This window comes from Coregonus clupeaformis, chromosome 20 (assembly GCF_020615455.1).
Source record: "Coregonus clupeaformis isolate EN_2021a chromosome 20, ASM2061545v1, whole genome shotgun sequence".
Taxonomy (NCBI): Eukaryota; Metazoa; Chordata; class Actinopteri; order Salmoniformes; family Salmonidae; genus Coregonus; species Coregonus clupeaformis.
The window spans coordinates 62,193,456-62,207,345 of record NC_059211.1 but is presented as its reverse complement, the minus strand read 5'-3'; the positions used below and the strand labels follow the sequence as shown (position 1 = coordinate 62,207,345).

The following is a 13,890-nucleotide window of genomic DNA, read 5'->3' as shown; positions in this document are numbered from 1 at the left end:
CTCATCAGCTCCTCATTTGTTTCAGCTGCGTGGGAAGATTGGCCATAGAGGGGTGGAGTTCCCGACCATACCAGCAGATGGAGCCATAGCTGTCTGGGTTTGCAGCCATCTCAGGGGGATGTAACGTCCCTCCAGGACCCAGCCTCTCGTGACATCACACCTAATACATCCATTCATTTTAAAGAGTGATGGCGAAGGCAGACATGCAGTGATACATTATCTGCAACATGTCATATTACCTTTAGAAATAAATAACAATGATGTACAATTGAACTCTACTCTCTCTGTGAAAGTGGGACAGAACACACACTCTAGGAAATGACTAAGCAATTTATTTCCCCCAAAAACTTTATTCAAAAACAGTTTTTACAGCACTATTCCCTTTAGAATAAAAAAAACACTTAAATGGTTCTTCTCTCCTCATCGTGGAGAGCTAGAGGGTTGCATTAGCTCCCCAAGTGAATGCCTAGGCTTTAGCTCAGTGGGCTAACAACACAGCACTGCAGCAGGCTTGCAGGTACACAGGGTTCGAACCCCGGCTCTCAGTCACATGTGTAAGGCATCAAGTGATGGAGCAGACTCTCTGGTTGAGGATACCCAAACAGCCCATCAGTGATGGAGCAGACTCTCTGGTTTAGGATACCCAAACAGCCCATCAGTGATGGAGCAGACTCTCTGGTTGAGGACACCCAAACAGCCCATCAGTGATGGAGCAGACTCTCTGGTTTAGGATACCCAAACAGCTCAAAGTCTGGCTGGTACAAACTGTACAGCTTCCTCCTCAACTCGGCTGGAACCTCAGTGAACCAATCCCGTTCCCAGCTGGCCGCCGTGCGGTTCCGGTTGCTAGGCGGGAACTTTATCTGGTCTTCCAGGCCCAGGATCCGGAGCAGCTGATCCGAGTCGTCTTCCAGGTTTTCCAGCGTGCCGATGAAATCATACTGGATCTGACAGGGGTGACACAGCCGGTACACCTGAGGAGAAGAAGAAGAAGTTAACTTGAGTCTAGTTGGGTTGAGAGCACACACACACCCCTACACACACACACACACACACACACACACACACACAGACCTCACCCCTACACACACACACACACACACACACACACACACAGACCTCACCCCTACACACACACACACACAGACCTCACCCCTACACACACACACACACACACACACACACACACACACACACGACCTCACCCCTACACACACACACACACACACACACACAGACCTCACCCCTACACACACACACACACAGACCTCACCCCTACACACACACACACACACACACACACACACACACACACCTGGCGCCAGTGTTCGTTGAATGGCTGCTCCTGCTCCGTCTGGGGGTCGAGGAGATACCGGACGAACTCAGAGAACGACGGGTGGATCCCCGCTTTGAACGCCTCCGCCGCTGACTCCGGAACCCTGGAGGTCCCGTTCCCGTTTCCATAACGACGTAGCATGACGGAGCCGAACTGGCGGTAGAAGTCTTCGTTGGGCTGTTGGAACTTGTTACGGAAGGCGGAGATGAGTCGGACGAAGGGGTCGCGGACAAACAGGAACTTGGTGTAACTCTGCAGTTTCACCCTCATCAGGTGACGGGAGAGACGGCCATACCTACGCCAGAACTATAGGAGGGAGGGGAGGGGGAGAGGAGGGGGAGGACAGGAGGGGAGTGGGGAGGGAGGGAGGGAGGGGGGTGAAGGAGGGAGGGAGGGAGGGAGGGAGGGAGGGAGGGAGGGAGGGAGGGAGGGAGGGGGGGAGAGGGGAGGAGGTGAGGAGGAGGAGGATAGAAAGAGTGAAGAGAAGGGGATAAATAAGTGATGAAGATTCACTCTTCTTCACACACAGTATACAGACCTTGGAGAAGGTGAGGTGCAGGGACGAGTTGTGTATGAGGTCAGGGGGCAGGGCCTGGGGGTCGCGGTAAGGTCGTCCGTCCGGAGCCAGCAGACCCTCAGAGAGAACCACCATTACACGCTTCCAGTTGGTACATGCTACCTAGAGAGAGGAGGAGGAGAGGAGGAGGAGAGGAAGAGGAGGAGAGGGAGGAGGAGGAGAGAGGGGGAGGAAGAAGAGGAGGAGGAGGAGAGGGGAGGGGGAGAGAGGGGGAAGAGAGGAAGAGGAGGAGAGGAGGAGAGGGGGAGGAAGAAGAGGAGGAGGAGGAGGAGAGGGGAGGGGGAGAGAGGGGGAAGAGAGGAAGAGGAGGAGAGGGAGGAGGGGGAGGAGGAGGTGGAGGATCAAATCTTTTTTTTATATCAACAGTAGTCACAAGGTGCTTTACAGATAGCCAGCCTAAAACCCCAAACAGCAAGCAATGCAGATGCTGAAGTACAGTGTCCAGGCAAAACTCCCTGGAAAGACAGAAACATAGAGAGGAACCAGGCTCTGAGGGGCAGACAGTCCCCTTCTGGCTGCGCCCTCCCCTACCTAGAGAGGAACCAGGCCCCTCCCCTACCTAGAGAGGAACCAGGCCCCTCCCCTACCTAGAGAGGAACCAGGCCCCTCCCCTACCTAGAGAGGAACCAGGCCCCTCCCCTACCTAGAGAGGAACCAGGCCCCTCCCCTACCTAGAGAGGAACCAGGCCCCTCCCCTACCTAGAGAGGAACCAGGCCCCTCCCCTACCTAGAGAGGAACCAGGCCCCTCCCCTACCTAGAGAGGAACCAGGCCCCTCCCCTACCTAGAGAGGAACCAGGCCCCTCCCCTACCTAGAGAGGAACCAGGCCCCTCCCCTACCTAGAGAGGAACCAGGCCCCTCCCCTACCTAGAGAGGAACCAGGCCCCTCCCCTACCTAGAGAGGAACCAGGCCCCTCCCCTACCTAGAGAGGAACCAGGCCCCTCCCCTACCTTGGGAACGTAGCAGTAGATGATCTGATGTCTGTCGTCTACTATCAGGTGGTCTAACTCCCGGTTGGGAATCTGGTCAAACGTCCGGAACTTTCCTGGGAATTGTAATGTTCCGTTCCCGGAACACATATCGCTGATCCGCCTCCTCCTGTCCTCCTGTCTCCTCCCCTCCTCCTCTCGTTTCTCCTCCTCCTCCACCTGCCTCACTCTCTCCTCTTCTCGCTTCCCTTCCTCCTCTCTCATCCTCTCCTCCTCTCTCTCCTTTCCTCTCCACCTCTCCTCCAGCTCTGAGGAGTCTGTTCCTTGGGTGAGGGGGTGTTCCTCCCCTGGGGGTTTGGGGGTCCCCCTCCTCCCCTCTCCAGGCCGGTCAGGTTCTGTGGTCCTGGGGGATTTGGGGGTCCCCTGCACCTCCATGGTGGCAGAGAGGAGCCCCCCCCCTAGGGGATGGGAGAGGGCTGAGCTGGAGGAGGGGCGGCTGGGGGAGGAGCTGGGTGAGGTGGGGTGGGGGTGAGGGTCGTGGGGGTAGAGATTGAGCGCTCCCACGTCGTCCCAATAGATGATGATGAGCAGCACCATTAACACGGACCCCAGCAGGAACGCCAGACGGAAGCACCGTGACGTTCCCATGGTTACCACCGCAGAGCGGATTTGGACAGGCAGACGGAAAGGGGGCGGAGTTATCTCAGCTCCATGGCCCGACGGTCACTACGGGAAACACTTCCTGGTTGCAGACGACGACACCTGAGAGACAACAGGTGAAAAGAGTCTCAGTGAAGAATCCAGGAGTCACACACACACACACACACCAACACACACACACACACACCAACACACACACACACACCAACACACACACACACACCAACACACACACTGTGTCCAAACGAGGTAGAGTTAGAGAATTGATCAGGAAAAACTCCTAGCCCATATATAAATATATACCTGTACATATTACTTGATAATCCAATTCAACATTTGCCTTGAGGCTAGAGGTGTGTGATGACGCGGTCAGACGCGCTGCCAAAAGCAACCACAAAACAAGGAATCCAAAACGTATTTGCCAGACAAAGGCTCCACGTTTCCAAACACAGGTAATTTCATAGGCTACAGAGTCCATCCATGATCAAAGCAAAAGTGCTGGGATTTAAATGAGAGCAGATTTCTTAGTTCAAACACCGTATGGTACCACCATAACTGAGGCCTACTTGAGGCCATACCTGAAGTCAACCGGAGACCATACCTTAGGCCTACCTGAAGAGAGTAGCTCTCCAGGAAGAGGGTTGGGCAGCCCTGCTGAAACCTACAGGAGGGAAGCTCTCCAGGACACACACAGCAAGAGAGGCAGCCCTACTAGGGTTGATGTATGTGGATATCAGAAATGGTTCATGGGAAGAGCAGGGGTTAGGATGAGGGTGTTAAACTCACAGGCTGCTGTAAAGACATCTGAACTCAACCATCCCTCTCTCTCTCTCTCTCTCTCTCTCTCTCTCTCTCTCTCTCTCTCTCTCTCTCTCTCTCTCTCTCTCTCTCTCTCTCTCTCTCTTCTCTCTCTCTCTCTCTCTCTCTCTCTCTCTCTCTCTCTCTCTCTCTCTCTCTCTCTCTCTCTCTCTCTCTCTCTCTCTCTCTCTCTCTCTCTCTCTCTCTCTCTCTCTCTCTCTCTCTCTCTCTCTCTCTCTCTCTCTCTCTTCTCTCTGTTGTCTCAATTGGACAACAGTAACAACAATAATTAAGGGTAAAAATAACCATACAATGGACAATAACAATGGTTGGTTGGTCTGTCAGACACTGTCCCTCATCTTATGGCAGACAGCTCATCTTATGGCAGACAGCTCATCTTATGGCAGACAGCTCTCTGCGTCCTCCCCCAACAGGACGGGGAGCCTGAGTCCTCCCCCAACAGGACGGGGAGCCTGAGTCCTCCCCCAACAGGACGGGGAGCCTGAGTCCTCCCCCAACAGGACGGGGAGCCTGAGTCCTCCCCCAACAGGACGGGTAGCCTGAGTCCTCCCCCAACAGGACGGGTAGCCTGAGTCCTCCCCCAACAGGACGGGGAGCCTGAGTCCTCCCCCAACAGGACGGGGAGCCTGAGTCCTCCCCCAACAGGACGGGGAGCCTGAGTCCTCCCCCAACAGGACGGGGAGCCTGAGCCCTCCCCCAACAGGACGGGGAGCCTGAGTCCTCCCCCAACAGGACGGGGAGCCTGAGTCCTCCCCCAACAGGACGGGTAGCCTGAGTCCTCCCCCAACAGGACGGGGAGCCTATCCTCATCAGAGAGGTCTTTGAAACCTTGAATAAGGGTTTCAAATTTTGGAGAAATGACACTAATTGTTTAATATTTTTTATATTTTGTCAGGAAAAGCAGCTCTGTCTCAGGTTCTGCTGTTCAGCTGTTCTCTCTCTCTCTCTCTGCTATTCAAAACCCCCAGGACCTAAATACAGTACTTTAATAGCTACCACCAGTCAGCCAAAAATACCAGGTCGCAAGGAGAGGCTTTTTCCAAGGTTGACACATATGTCCTCTGTAGCTCAATTGGTAGAGCATGGCGCTTGTAACGCCAGGGTAGTGAGTTCGATCCCCGGGACCACCCATACGTAAAAATGTATGCACACATGACTGTAAGTCGCTTTGGATAAAAGCGTCTGCCAAATGGCATCTTATTATATAATAAGTTAGGTCAATTAGAAAATATAGACTTATAATAATATGAAAAATGTTTTAATATATTTTAATATGGCTATGAAATATATAATTTAGATAGACAAATTGTATAATACCATAACAAGAAATCATACCATAAAAAATATTTTGTAAAAATTCAGTCGGAAGTATTTTTCCACGCGGCAGACAGACAGACAGACAGACAGACAGTCATAGTCTACAGACAGACAGACATTCACAGACAGACAGACAGTCATAGCCTACAGACAGACAGACATTCACAGACATACAGACATTCACAGACAGACAGACAGTCATAGCCTACAGACAGACAGGCTTGTCCACCTGAACATGTTGGGTTCTAGTCCACCTGAACATGTTGGGTTCTAGTCCACCTGAACATGTTGGGTTCTAGTCCACCTGAACATGTTGGGTTCTAGTCCACCTGAACATGTTGGGTTCTAGTCCACCTGAACATGTTGGGTTCTAGTCCACCTGAACATGTTGGGTTATGTCATTAGGATGAATAATGTCTGACTGTTTTACCTCCAACTCTACTGAAATACTCCTCCACAAGGTCGAAGGAATTGTCCGTAGAGCTCCGAGACAGGATTGTGTCGAGGCACATATCTGGGGAAGGGTACCAAAACATTTCTCCATCATTCTTAAATGGAAGAAGTTTGGAACCACCAAGAAAGACCCTTCCTAGTGCTGGCTGCCCAGCCAAACTGAGCAATCGGGGGAGAAGGGCATTGATCTGGGAGGTGACCAAGAACCCGATGGTCACTCTGACAGAGCTCCAGTGTTCCTCTATGGAGATGGGAGAACCTTCCAGAAGGACAACCATCTCTGCAGCACTCCACCAATCAGGCCTTTATGGTAGAGTGGCCAGATGGAAGCCACTCCTCAGTAAAAGGCACATGACAGCCCGCTTGGAGTTTGCCAAAAGGCACCTAAAGACTCTCAGACCATGAGAAACAAGATTATCTGGTCTGATGAAATCAAGATTGAACTCTTTGGCCTGAATGCCAAGCGTCACGTCTGGAGAAAATCTGGCACCATCCCTACGGTGAAGCATGGTGGTGGTGGTAGCAACATGCTGTGGATATGTTTTTCAGCGGCATGGACTGGGAGACTAGTCAGGATCGAGGGAAAGATGAACGGAGCAAAGTACAGAGAGATCCTTGATAAAAACCTGCTCCAGAACGCTCAGGACCTCAGACTGGGGCGAAGGTTCACCTTTTAACAGGACAATGACCCTAAGCACACAGCCAAGACAACGCAGGAGTGACTTCGGGACAAGTCTCTGAATGTCCTTGAGTGGCCCAGCCAGAGCCCGGACTTGAACCTGATCTAATATCTCTGGAGAGACCTGAAAATAGCTGTGCAGTGACGCTCCCCATCCAACCTGACAGAGCTTGACAGGATCTGCAGAGAAGAATGGGAGAAACTCCCCAAATACAGGTGTGCCAAGCTTGTAGCATCATACCCAAGAAGACTCGAGGCTGTAATTGCTGCCAAAGGTGCTTCAACAAAGTACTGATTAAAGGATCTGAATACTTATGTAAATGTAATATTTCCGTTTTTTGTATTTATAAATTTGCCAGAAATTGTGTGTAGATTGATGAGGGGAAAAAACAAAGTCAAGGGGTCTGAACACTTTCCGAATGCACTGTATGTGTATATCACAAATGGTCCGTGGGAACAGCAGTGGTTAGGATCAGGGTGTTAAACTCACAGGCTGCTATGAAGAAACCTCAACTCTCTCTCTCTCTCTCTCTCTCTCTCTCTCTCTCTCTCTCTCTCTCTCTCTCTCTCTTCTCTCTCTCTCTCTCTCTCTCTCTCTCTCTCTCTCTCTCTCTCTCTCTCTCTCTCTCTCTCTCTCTCTCTCTCTCTCTCTCTCTCTCTCTCTCTCTCTCTCTCTCTCTCTCTCTCTCTCTCTCTTCTCTCTCTCTCTCTCTCTCTCTCTCTCTCTCTCTCTCTCTCTCTCTCTCTTCTCTCTCTCTCTCTCTCTCTCTCTCTCTCTCTCTCTCTCTCTCTCTCTCTCTCTCTCTCTCTCTCTCTCTCTCTCCCTCTCTCTCTTCATATATTTTACCTTTATTTTAACAGGGAAGACATAGGTCTCTTTTTCAAATGTGCCCTTTATAAGACAACATAAATATACACATTATACACCCCCCCCAAAAAAAACAGTTACATTCCTCCACAAATAAGTCCCCAATCAATACTTTCAATTGCCCGAACGGCACCAGAACATCAATATGAAAAGTATTTAGAATGTTGTTGCAGCAATAAGGTTCATTAAACCGTAGATGTACAGTACCTCTCTCTCTCTCTCTCTCTCATATTGTCAAAGGGACAATCAGTAACAACAATATTTAAGGGTCAAAATAACCATCCAATGGACAATAACAATGGTTGGTTGGTCTGTCAGACACTGTCCCTCATCTTATGGCAGGCAGCAATGTATGGCAGACAGCTCATCTTATGGCAGACAGCAATGTATGGCAGACAGCTCATCTTATGGCAGACAGCAATGTATGGCAGACAGCTCATCTTATGGCAGACAGCTCATCTTATGGCAGACAGCTCTCTGCGTCCTCCCCCAACAGGACGGGGAGCCTGAATCCTCCCCCAACAGGACGGGGAGCCTGAGTCCTCCCCCAACAGGACGGGGAGCCTGAGTCCTCCCCCAACAGGACGGGGAGCCTGAGTCCTCTCCAACAGGACGGGTAGCCTGAGACCTCCCCCAACAGGACGGGGAGCCTGAGTCCTCCCCCAACAGGACGGGGAGCCTGAGTCCTCCCCCAACAGGACGGGGAGCCTGAGTCCTCCCCCAACAGGACGGGGAGCCTGAGTCCTCCCCCAACAGGACGGGGAGCCTGAGTCCTCTCCAACAGGACGGGTAGCCTGAGACCTCCCCCAACAGGACGGGGAGCCTGAGTCCTCCCCCAACAGGACGGGGAGCCTGAGTCCTCCCCCAACAGGACGGGGAGCCTGAGACCTCCCCCAACAGGACGGGGAGCCTGAGTCCTCCCCCAACAGGACGGGGAGCCTGAGTCCTCCCCCAACAGGACGGGGAGCCTGAGTCCTCCCCCCAACAGGACGGGGAGCCTGAGTCCTCCCCCAACAGGACGGGGAGCCTGAGTCCTCCCCCAACAGGACGGGGAGCCTGAGTCCTCCCCCAACAGGACGGGGAGCCTGAGTCCTCCCCCAACAGGACGGGGAGCCTGAGTCCTCCCCCAACAGGACGGGGAGCCTGAGTCCTCCCCCAACAGGACGGGGAGCCTGAGTCCTCCCCCAACAGGACGGGGAGCCTGAGTCCTCCCCCAACAGGACGGGTAGCCTGAGTCCTCCCCCAACAGGACGGGGAGCCTATCCTCATCAGAGAGGTCTTTGAAACCTTGAATAAGGGTTTCAAATTTTGGAGAAATGACACTAATTGTTTAATATTTTTTATATTTTGTCAGGAAAAGCAGCTCTGTCTCAGGTTCTGCTGTTCAGCTGTTCTCTCTCTCTCTCTCTCTGCTATTCCAAACCCCCAGGACCTAAATACAGTACTTTAATAAATACCACCAGTCAGCCAAAAATACCAGGTCGCAAGGAGAGGCTTTTTCCAAGGTTGACACATAGGTCCTCTGTAGCTCAATTGGTAGAGCATGGCGCTTGTAACGCCAGGGTAGTGGGTTCGATCCCCGGGACCACCCATACGTAAAAATGTATGCACACATGACTGTAAGTTGCTTTGGATAAAAGCGTCTGCCAAATGGCATCTTATTATATAATAAGTTAGGTCAATTAGAAAATATAGACTTATAATAATATGAAAAATGTTTTAATATATTTTAATATGGCTATGAAATATATAATTTAGATAGACAAATTGTATAATAGCATAACAAGAAATCATACCATAAAAAATATTTTGTAAAAATTCAGTCGGAAGTATTTTTCCACGCGGCAGACAGACAGACAGACAGTCATAGCCTACAGACAGACAGACAGTCATAGCCTACAGACAGACAGACATTCACAGACAGACAGACAGTCATAGCCTACAGACAGACATGGATACAGACAGTCATAGCCTACAGACAGACAGGCTTGTCCACCTGAACATGTTGGGTTCTAGTCCACCTGAACATGTTGGGTTCTAGTCCACCTGAACATGTTGGGTTCTAGTCCACCTGAACATGTTGGGTTCTAGTCCACCTGAACATGTTGGGTTCTAGTCCACCTGAACATGTTGGGTTCTAGTCCACCTGAACATGTTGGGTTCTAGTCCACCTGAACATGTAAATCAGAACAAGGAACCAAGCGACAACACTGCCCCCATGGCTGCAGAATGAATGATATGGCGTCTCAATCTCCAGGTACAATACTCCAGCGGCCCCGTCTACGTATTCTCTGTAGCACACTCCCCACTGGGCAAACACTGGTTGAATCAACGTTGTTTCAACGTAATTTGTCAATGCATTGTGACATGGAATCTACAGGGAAAACACGTTGTATTTGCAAAAATGTAATCAAAGTAAGTTTTGAGGGTCCAATTTTTACCACAGGATTATGTCATTATGGTTACCAGGTTTCAACATAGACAAACCTTGTATAAAATATGTTCAACCAAACACAATTAATGATTACTTTTGTAATACGGTAAATAGCCTAAAGTTAAGGCTATATTGCAAACTAATGTAACGGTATTTATTCAACCTCAAAATGAGTAACACATCCATGGACACATTTTTGAGGTTACCGTAACTATAAATGTCTTCTTATGTGATCATAGGAAGCGTGCATGTTCAAGATAGTGCGAAAGGTCGCAGGTCTGTGGAGATCTTCACATTGCCGTAATAATCTGTTCAGAATCTCAAAACAGCATTCATCACTCGCTCTGTGTAGTTTGAATGAAATCTCAACTGCAATCCAGTTTGGTTGTGCTATTAGATTAAGCACAGTGATAACACAGTAAATTGTTGCATCCATACAAAATATGGGACATTTTGTATTCCCATTTTAACTTTTTTGTGCTTTTAAATGGTTGAAAGCACAGTGATAACACATTTAGATGACAACTAAACCAAAAATCTGACATTATTTTTCCAATGGAATTTGGTTGTGCTTTTAGATGGTTGACCCAGCCTCCACACTAGACCCAGCCTCCACGCTAGACCCAGACTCCACACTAGACCCAGCCTCCCAGCCTCCACACTAGACCCAGCCTCCACACTAGACCCAGCCTCCACGCTAGACCTAGCCTCCACACTAGACCCAGCCTCCACGCTAGACCTAGCCTCCACACTAGACCCAGCCTCCACACTAGACCCAGACTCCACACTAGACCCAGCCTCCCAGACTCCACGCTAGACCCAGCCTCCACACTAGACCCAGCCTCCCAGCCTTCACACTAGACCCAGCCTCCACACTAGACCCAGCCTCCACGCTAGACCTAGCCTCCACACTAGACCCAGCCTCCACACTAGACCCAGCCTCCCAGCCTCCACACTAGACCCAGCCTCCACACTAGACCCAGCCTCCACGCTAGACCTAGCCTCCACACTAGACCCAGCCTCCACACTAGACCCAGCCTCCACACTAGACCCAGCCTCCCAGCCTCCACACTAGACCCAGCCTCCACACTAGACCCAGCCTCCACACTAGACCCAGCCTCCACACTAGACCCAGCCTCCACACTAGACCCAGCCTCCACACTAGACCCAGCCTCCCAGCCTCCACAATAGACCCAGCCTCCACACTAGACCCAGCCTCCACACTAGACCCAGCCTCCACACTAGACCCATCCTCCCAGCCTCCACACTAAACCCAGCCTCCCAGCCTCCACAATAGACCCAGCCTCCATGCTAGACCTAGCCTCCACACTAGACCCAGCCTCCCAGCCTCCACACTAGACCCAGCCTCCACACTAGACCCAGCCTCCCAGCCTCCACAATAGACCCAGCCTCCACACTAGACCCAGCCTCCACACTAGACCCAGCCGCCACACTAGACCCAGCCTCCACGCTAGACCCAGCCTCCACGCTAGACCCAGCCTCCACACTAGACCCAGCCTCCACACTAGACCCAGCCTCCACACTAGACCCAGCCTCCCAGCCTCCACACTAGACCCAGCCTCCACACTAGACCCAGCCTCCACACTAGACCCAGCCTCCACACTAGACCCAGCCTCCCAGCCTCCACACTAGACCCAGCCTCCACACTAGACCCAGCCTCCCAGCCTCCACACTAGACCCAGCCTCCACACTAGACCCAGCCTCCCAGCCTCCACACTAGACCCAGCCTCCACACTAGACCCAGCCTCCCAGCCTCCACACTAGACCCAGCCTCCACACTAGACCCAGCCTCCACAATAGACCCAGCCTCCCAGCCTCCACACTAGACCCAGCCTCCCAGCCTCCACACTAGACCCAGTCTCCACACTAGACCCAGCCTCCACAGTAGACCCAGCCTCCCAGCCTCCACACTATACCCAGCCTGGATCTAACCCAGTCAATGGCCCTGCTGTATAAACCAAGGGCTTTTAACTTGTAGAGCATGATACTATGATCAACCGTGTCAAACGCCTTCTGCAGATCCAGCCTTATCATTCCACAGACATTTCCTCGGTCAACTTCTTTCCTGATAAAGTCAGTTAAAAACAATAGACGTGTCAGTGGAGTGGGACTTTCTAAAACCAGACAGTAGTTCATATAAAATATTATTATTGCCAGTATATTCCTCTCTGTTCATAAATTACTTTTTCCAGCACTTCAGACGGAACACTCAAAATAGTTCCAGGTTTATAGTTGCCCTTGGCTGTTTCGCTACCCTTCTTGTGGATAAGGGATCACTCTAGCATGTTTCGGTGTATCCGTGGAAACTCTACCCTGCTCAATAGAGATGTAGATTAAATTAAAAAGGTATTGAGATTGTCAGCTACCACTTCCTTGTAAATATGATTTCTCCATTATCCTCCGGACCAAAGCGTTTGCCATTTGTTTTCTGTTTATCACTATATCCCAAACGGTTTAAGGAACTGACACAACTTCCTGGGATTATTCCTACTCTCACCAATTTTGTCTTTAAAATATGATTTTTTTTATTGGCATCTTCAATGACTGGCTTTGTTCCTTAGGGTTCTGTGTCTAGTGAAAGCAGTATTCCTTGATTTAATGGCCTCAAGGATTTCCTGATTCATCCAAGCTTCAGTTCTTTGTTTAATTCTTATGGTTTTCCATGGAGCCACTATATCCACCATTTTAAAAAAAAAACAGTTGTTGAAACAGTCCCATGCTTATCGACGTCTCATCCAAATATTACCCAAAATGTCCACTTTGAAATTACGTGATGTGCAAAGTGGGTCTCTCTCTCTAGCACAAACAAACTCACTCTCTCTTAAGGCTACATCTCTCTCTCTCTCTCCCTTTCTCTTTCCTTCCACTGCGGTTTCCTGCAGTCATCCACGGCCTGTCCTGCCAAGATGTAGCCAGTAACTCCAACTGTACACGTATTCTGGGTTTTTCCCCCCTCCCATCTCTCTCCTTCTCCTTCTAACGTCTCTGTTGAGATCACTGTGTATTGCCCATTTCCCCAATTACCCGCAGACACGTTTTATTAATCCCGATTCATCTCAAATAACCGCCTCACAGCAGGCAATAACTGTAAAGCGACATCGGTTAACTAACTACCCACCAGCTGTTTTAGTCGATTTGTCACCTGGAAAAGGAGAGGGAGGAAAGCCACTCCGCTGAAAGGACAAACTGTTCTACTCACAATCACATCCGGTCGGTTTAGAATCTTTTTAAAAATTTTCCTGACTAACGGTTTTTTACGTTTACCTCTTTGTTCGCTTCCATGGTCGCGCGCGGGCTACCTGGCCCCTCGACGTAGTACGTACGGGGTGTCAGGTCTGGTCGGTAGATGACCGGGCGGTGGGGCGAGAGAGAGCAGCACGGTGGTAGTTTACACAAAGCAACCGGACGGGGACCCGCGGACGGGGCGCTGCGCAAACCATCGCGAGACTTCTTGTGATCTCGTCTATCCCCTAGGCAGTCAGGGAGAACGGGGTAGGTTGCTGTAGCTCCAAATGGGTCATGCCTAGAAGGGATCCTGTTTTGTCACGTTTTTGTAGCAGGTTAGGAGAATTAACGTAGCAGGTTAGGATAATTAGGTTAAGGTTAGGAAAAGGGTTAGCTAAAATGCAACAAAAAACAAAAACTTTTGACAAAAGCTGGATCCCATCTAGGCATGAACATCAATATGGCGACCGGCGAATGGGTGTGTCGAAAGGAAAGTAGTGGGCGTGTGGAAAGGAGTGGGTGTGTCGAAAGCGCTCTGCTATTGGTTACATGGTTTTGATTGAGTTTTTTT

General features: G+C 50.6%; 1 protein-coding gene across 3 annotated transcripts; it reads right to left on the bottom strand.

Annotated features, from left to right (window-relative positions):
- Positions 1-317: 317 nt before the first annotated feature.
- LOC121534254 (carbohydrate sulfotransferase 12) lies at positions 318-13,514 on the bottom strand. 3 transcript variants are annotated; one of them, XM_045205663.1, is made up of 6 exons: positions 13,359-13,514; positions 2,865-3,605; positions 1,875-2,015; positions 1,316-1,642; positions 690-974; positions 318-597 (listed from the first exon to the last, which is right to left on the bottom strand). In XM_045205663.1, the coding sequence occupies exons 2-5, from the start codon at positions 3,489-3,491 to the stop codon at positions 702-704; spliced, it is 1,368 nt and encodes a 455-aa protein (XP_045061598.1). In that variant the 5' UTR covers positions 3,492-3,605; positions 13,359-13,514; the 3' UTR covers positions 318-597; positions 690-701. The 3 variants fall into 3 exon arrangements, with proteins under 3 accessions (XP_045061598.1, XP_041696807.2, XP_041696808.2); XM_041840873.2 differs by having other exon boundaries at positions 318-974; XM_041840874.2 differs by lacking the exon at positions 13,359-13,514 and adding an exon at positions 13,213-13,287 and having other exon boundaries at positions 318-974.
- Between the last annotated feature and the right edge of the window lie 376 nt (positions 13,515-13,890).

Bases quoted from the DNA above. Each gene is read 5' to 3' on its own strand.
- LOC121534254 (XM_041840873.2), bottom strand. From the start codon at position 3,491: ATGGGAACGTCACGGTGCTTCCGTCTGGCGTTCCTGCTGGGGTCCGTG. The intron at 1,643-1,874 runs GTCTGTATACTG...TCCCTCCTATAG, and splicing joins TGCACCTCACCTTCTCCAAG to TTCTGGCGTAGGTATGGCCG. The intron at 975-1,315 runs GTGTGTGTGTGT...TCTTCTCCTCAG, and splicing joins TCAACGAACACTGGCGCCAG to GTGTACCGGCTGTGTCACCC.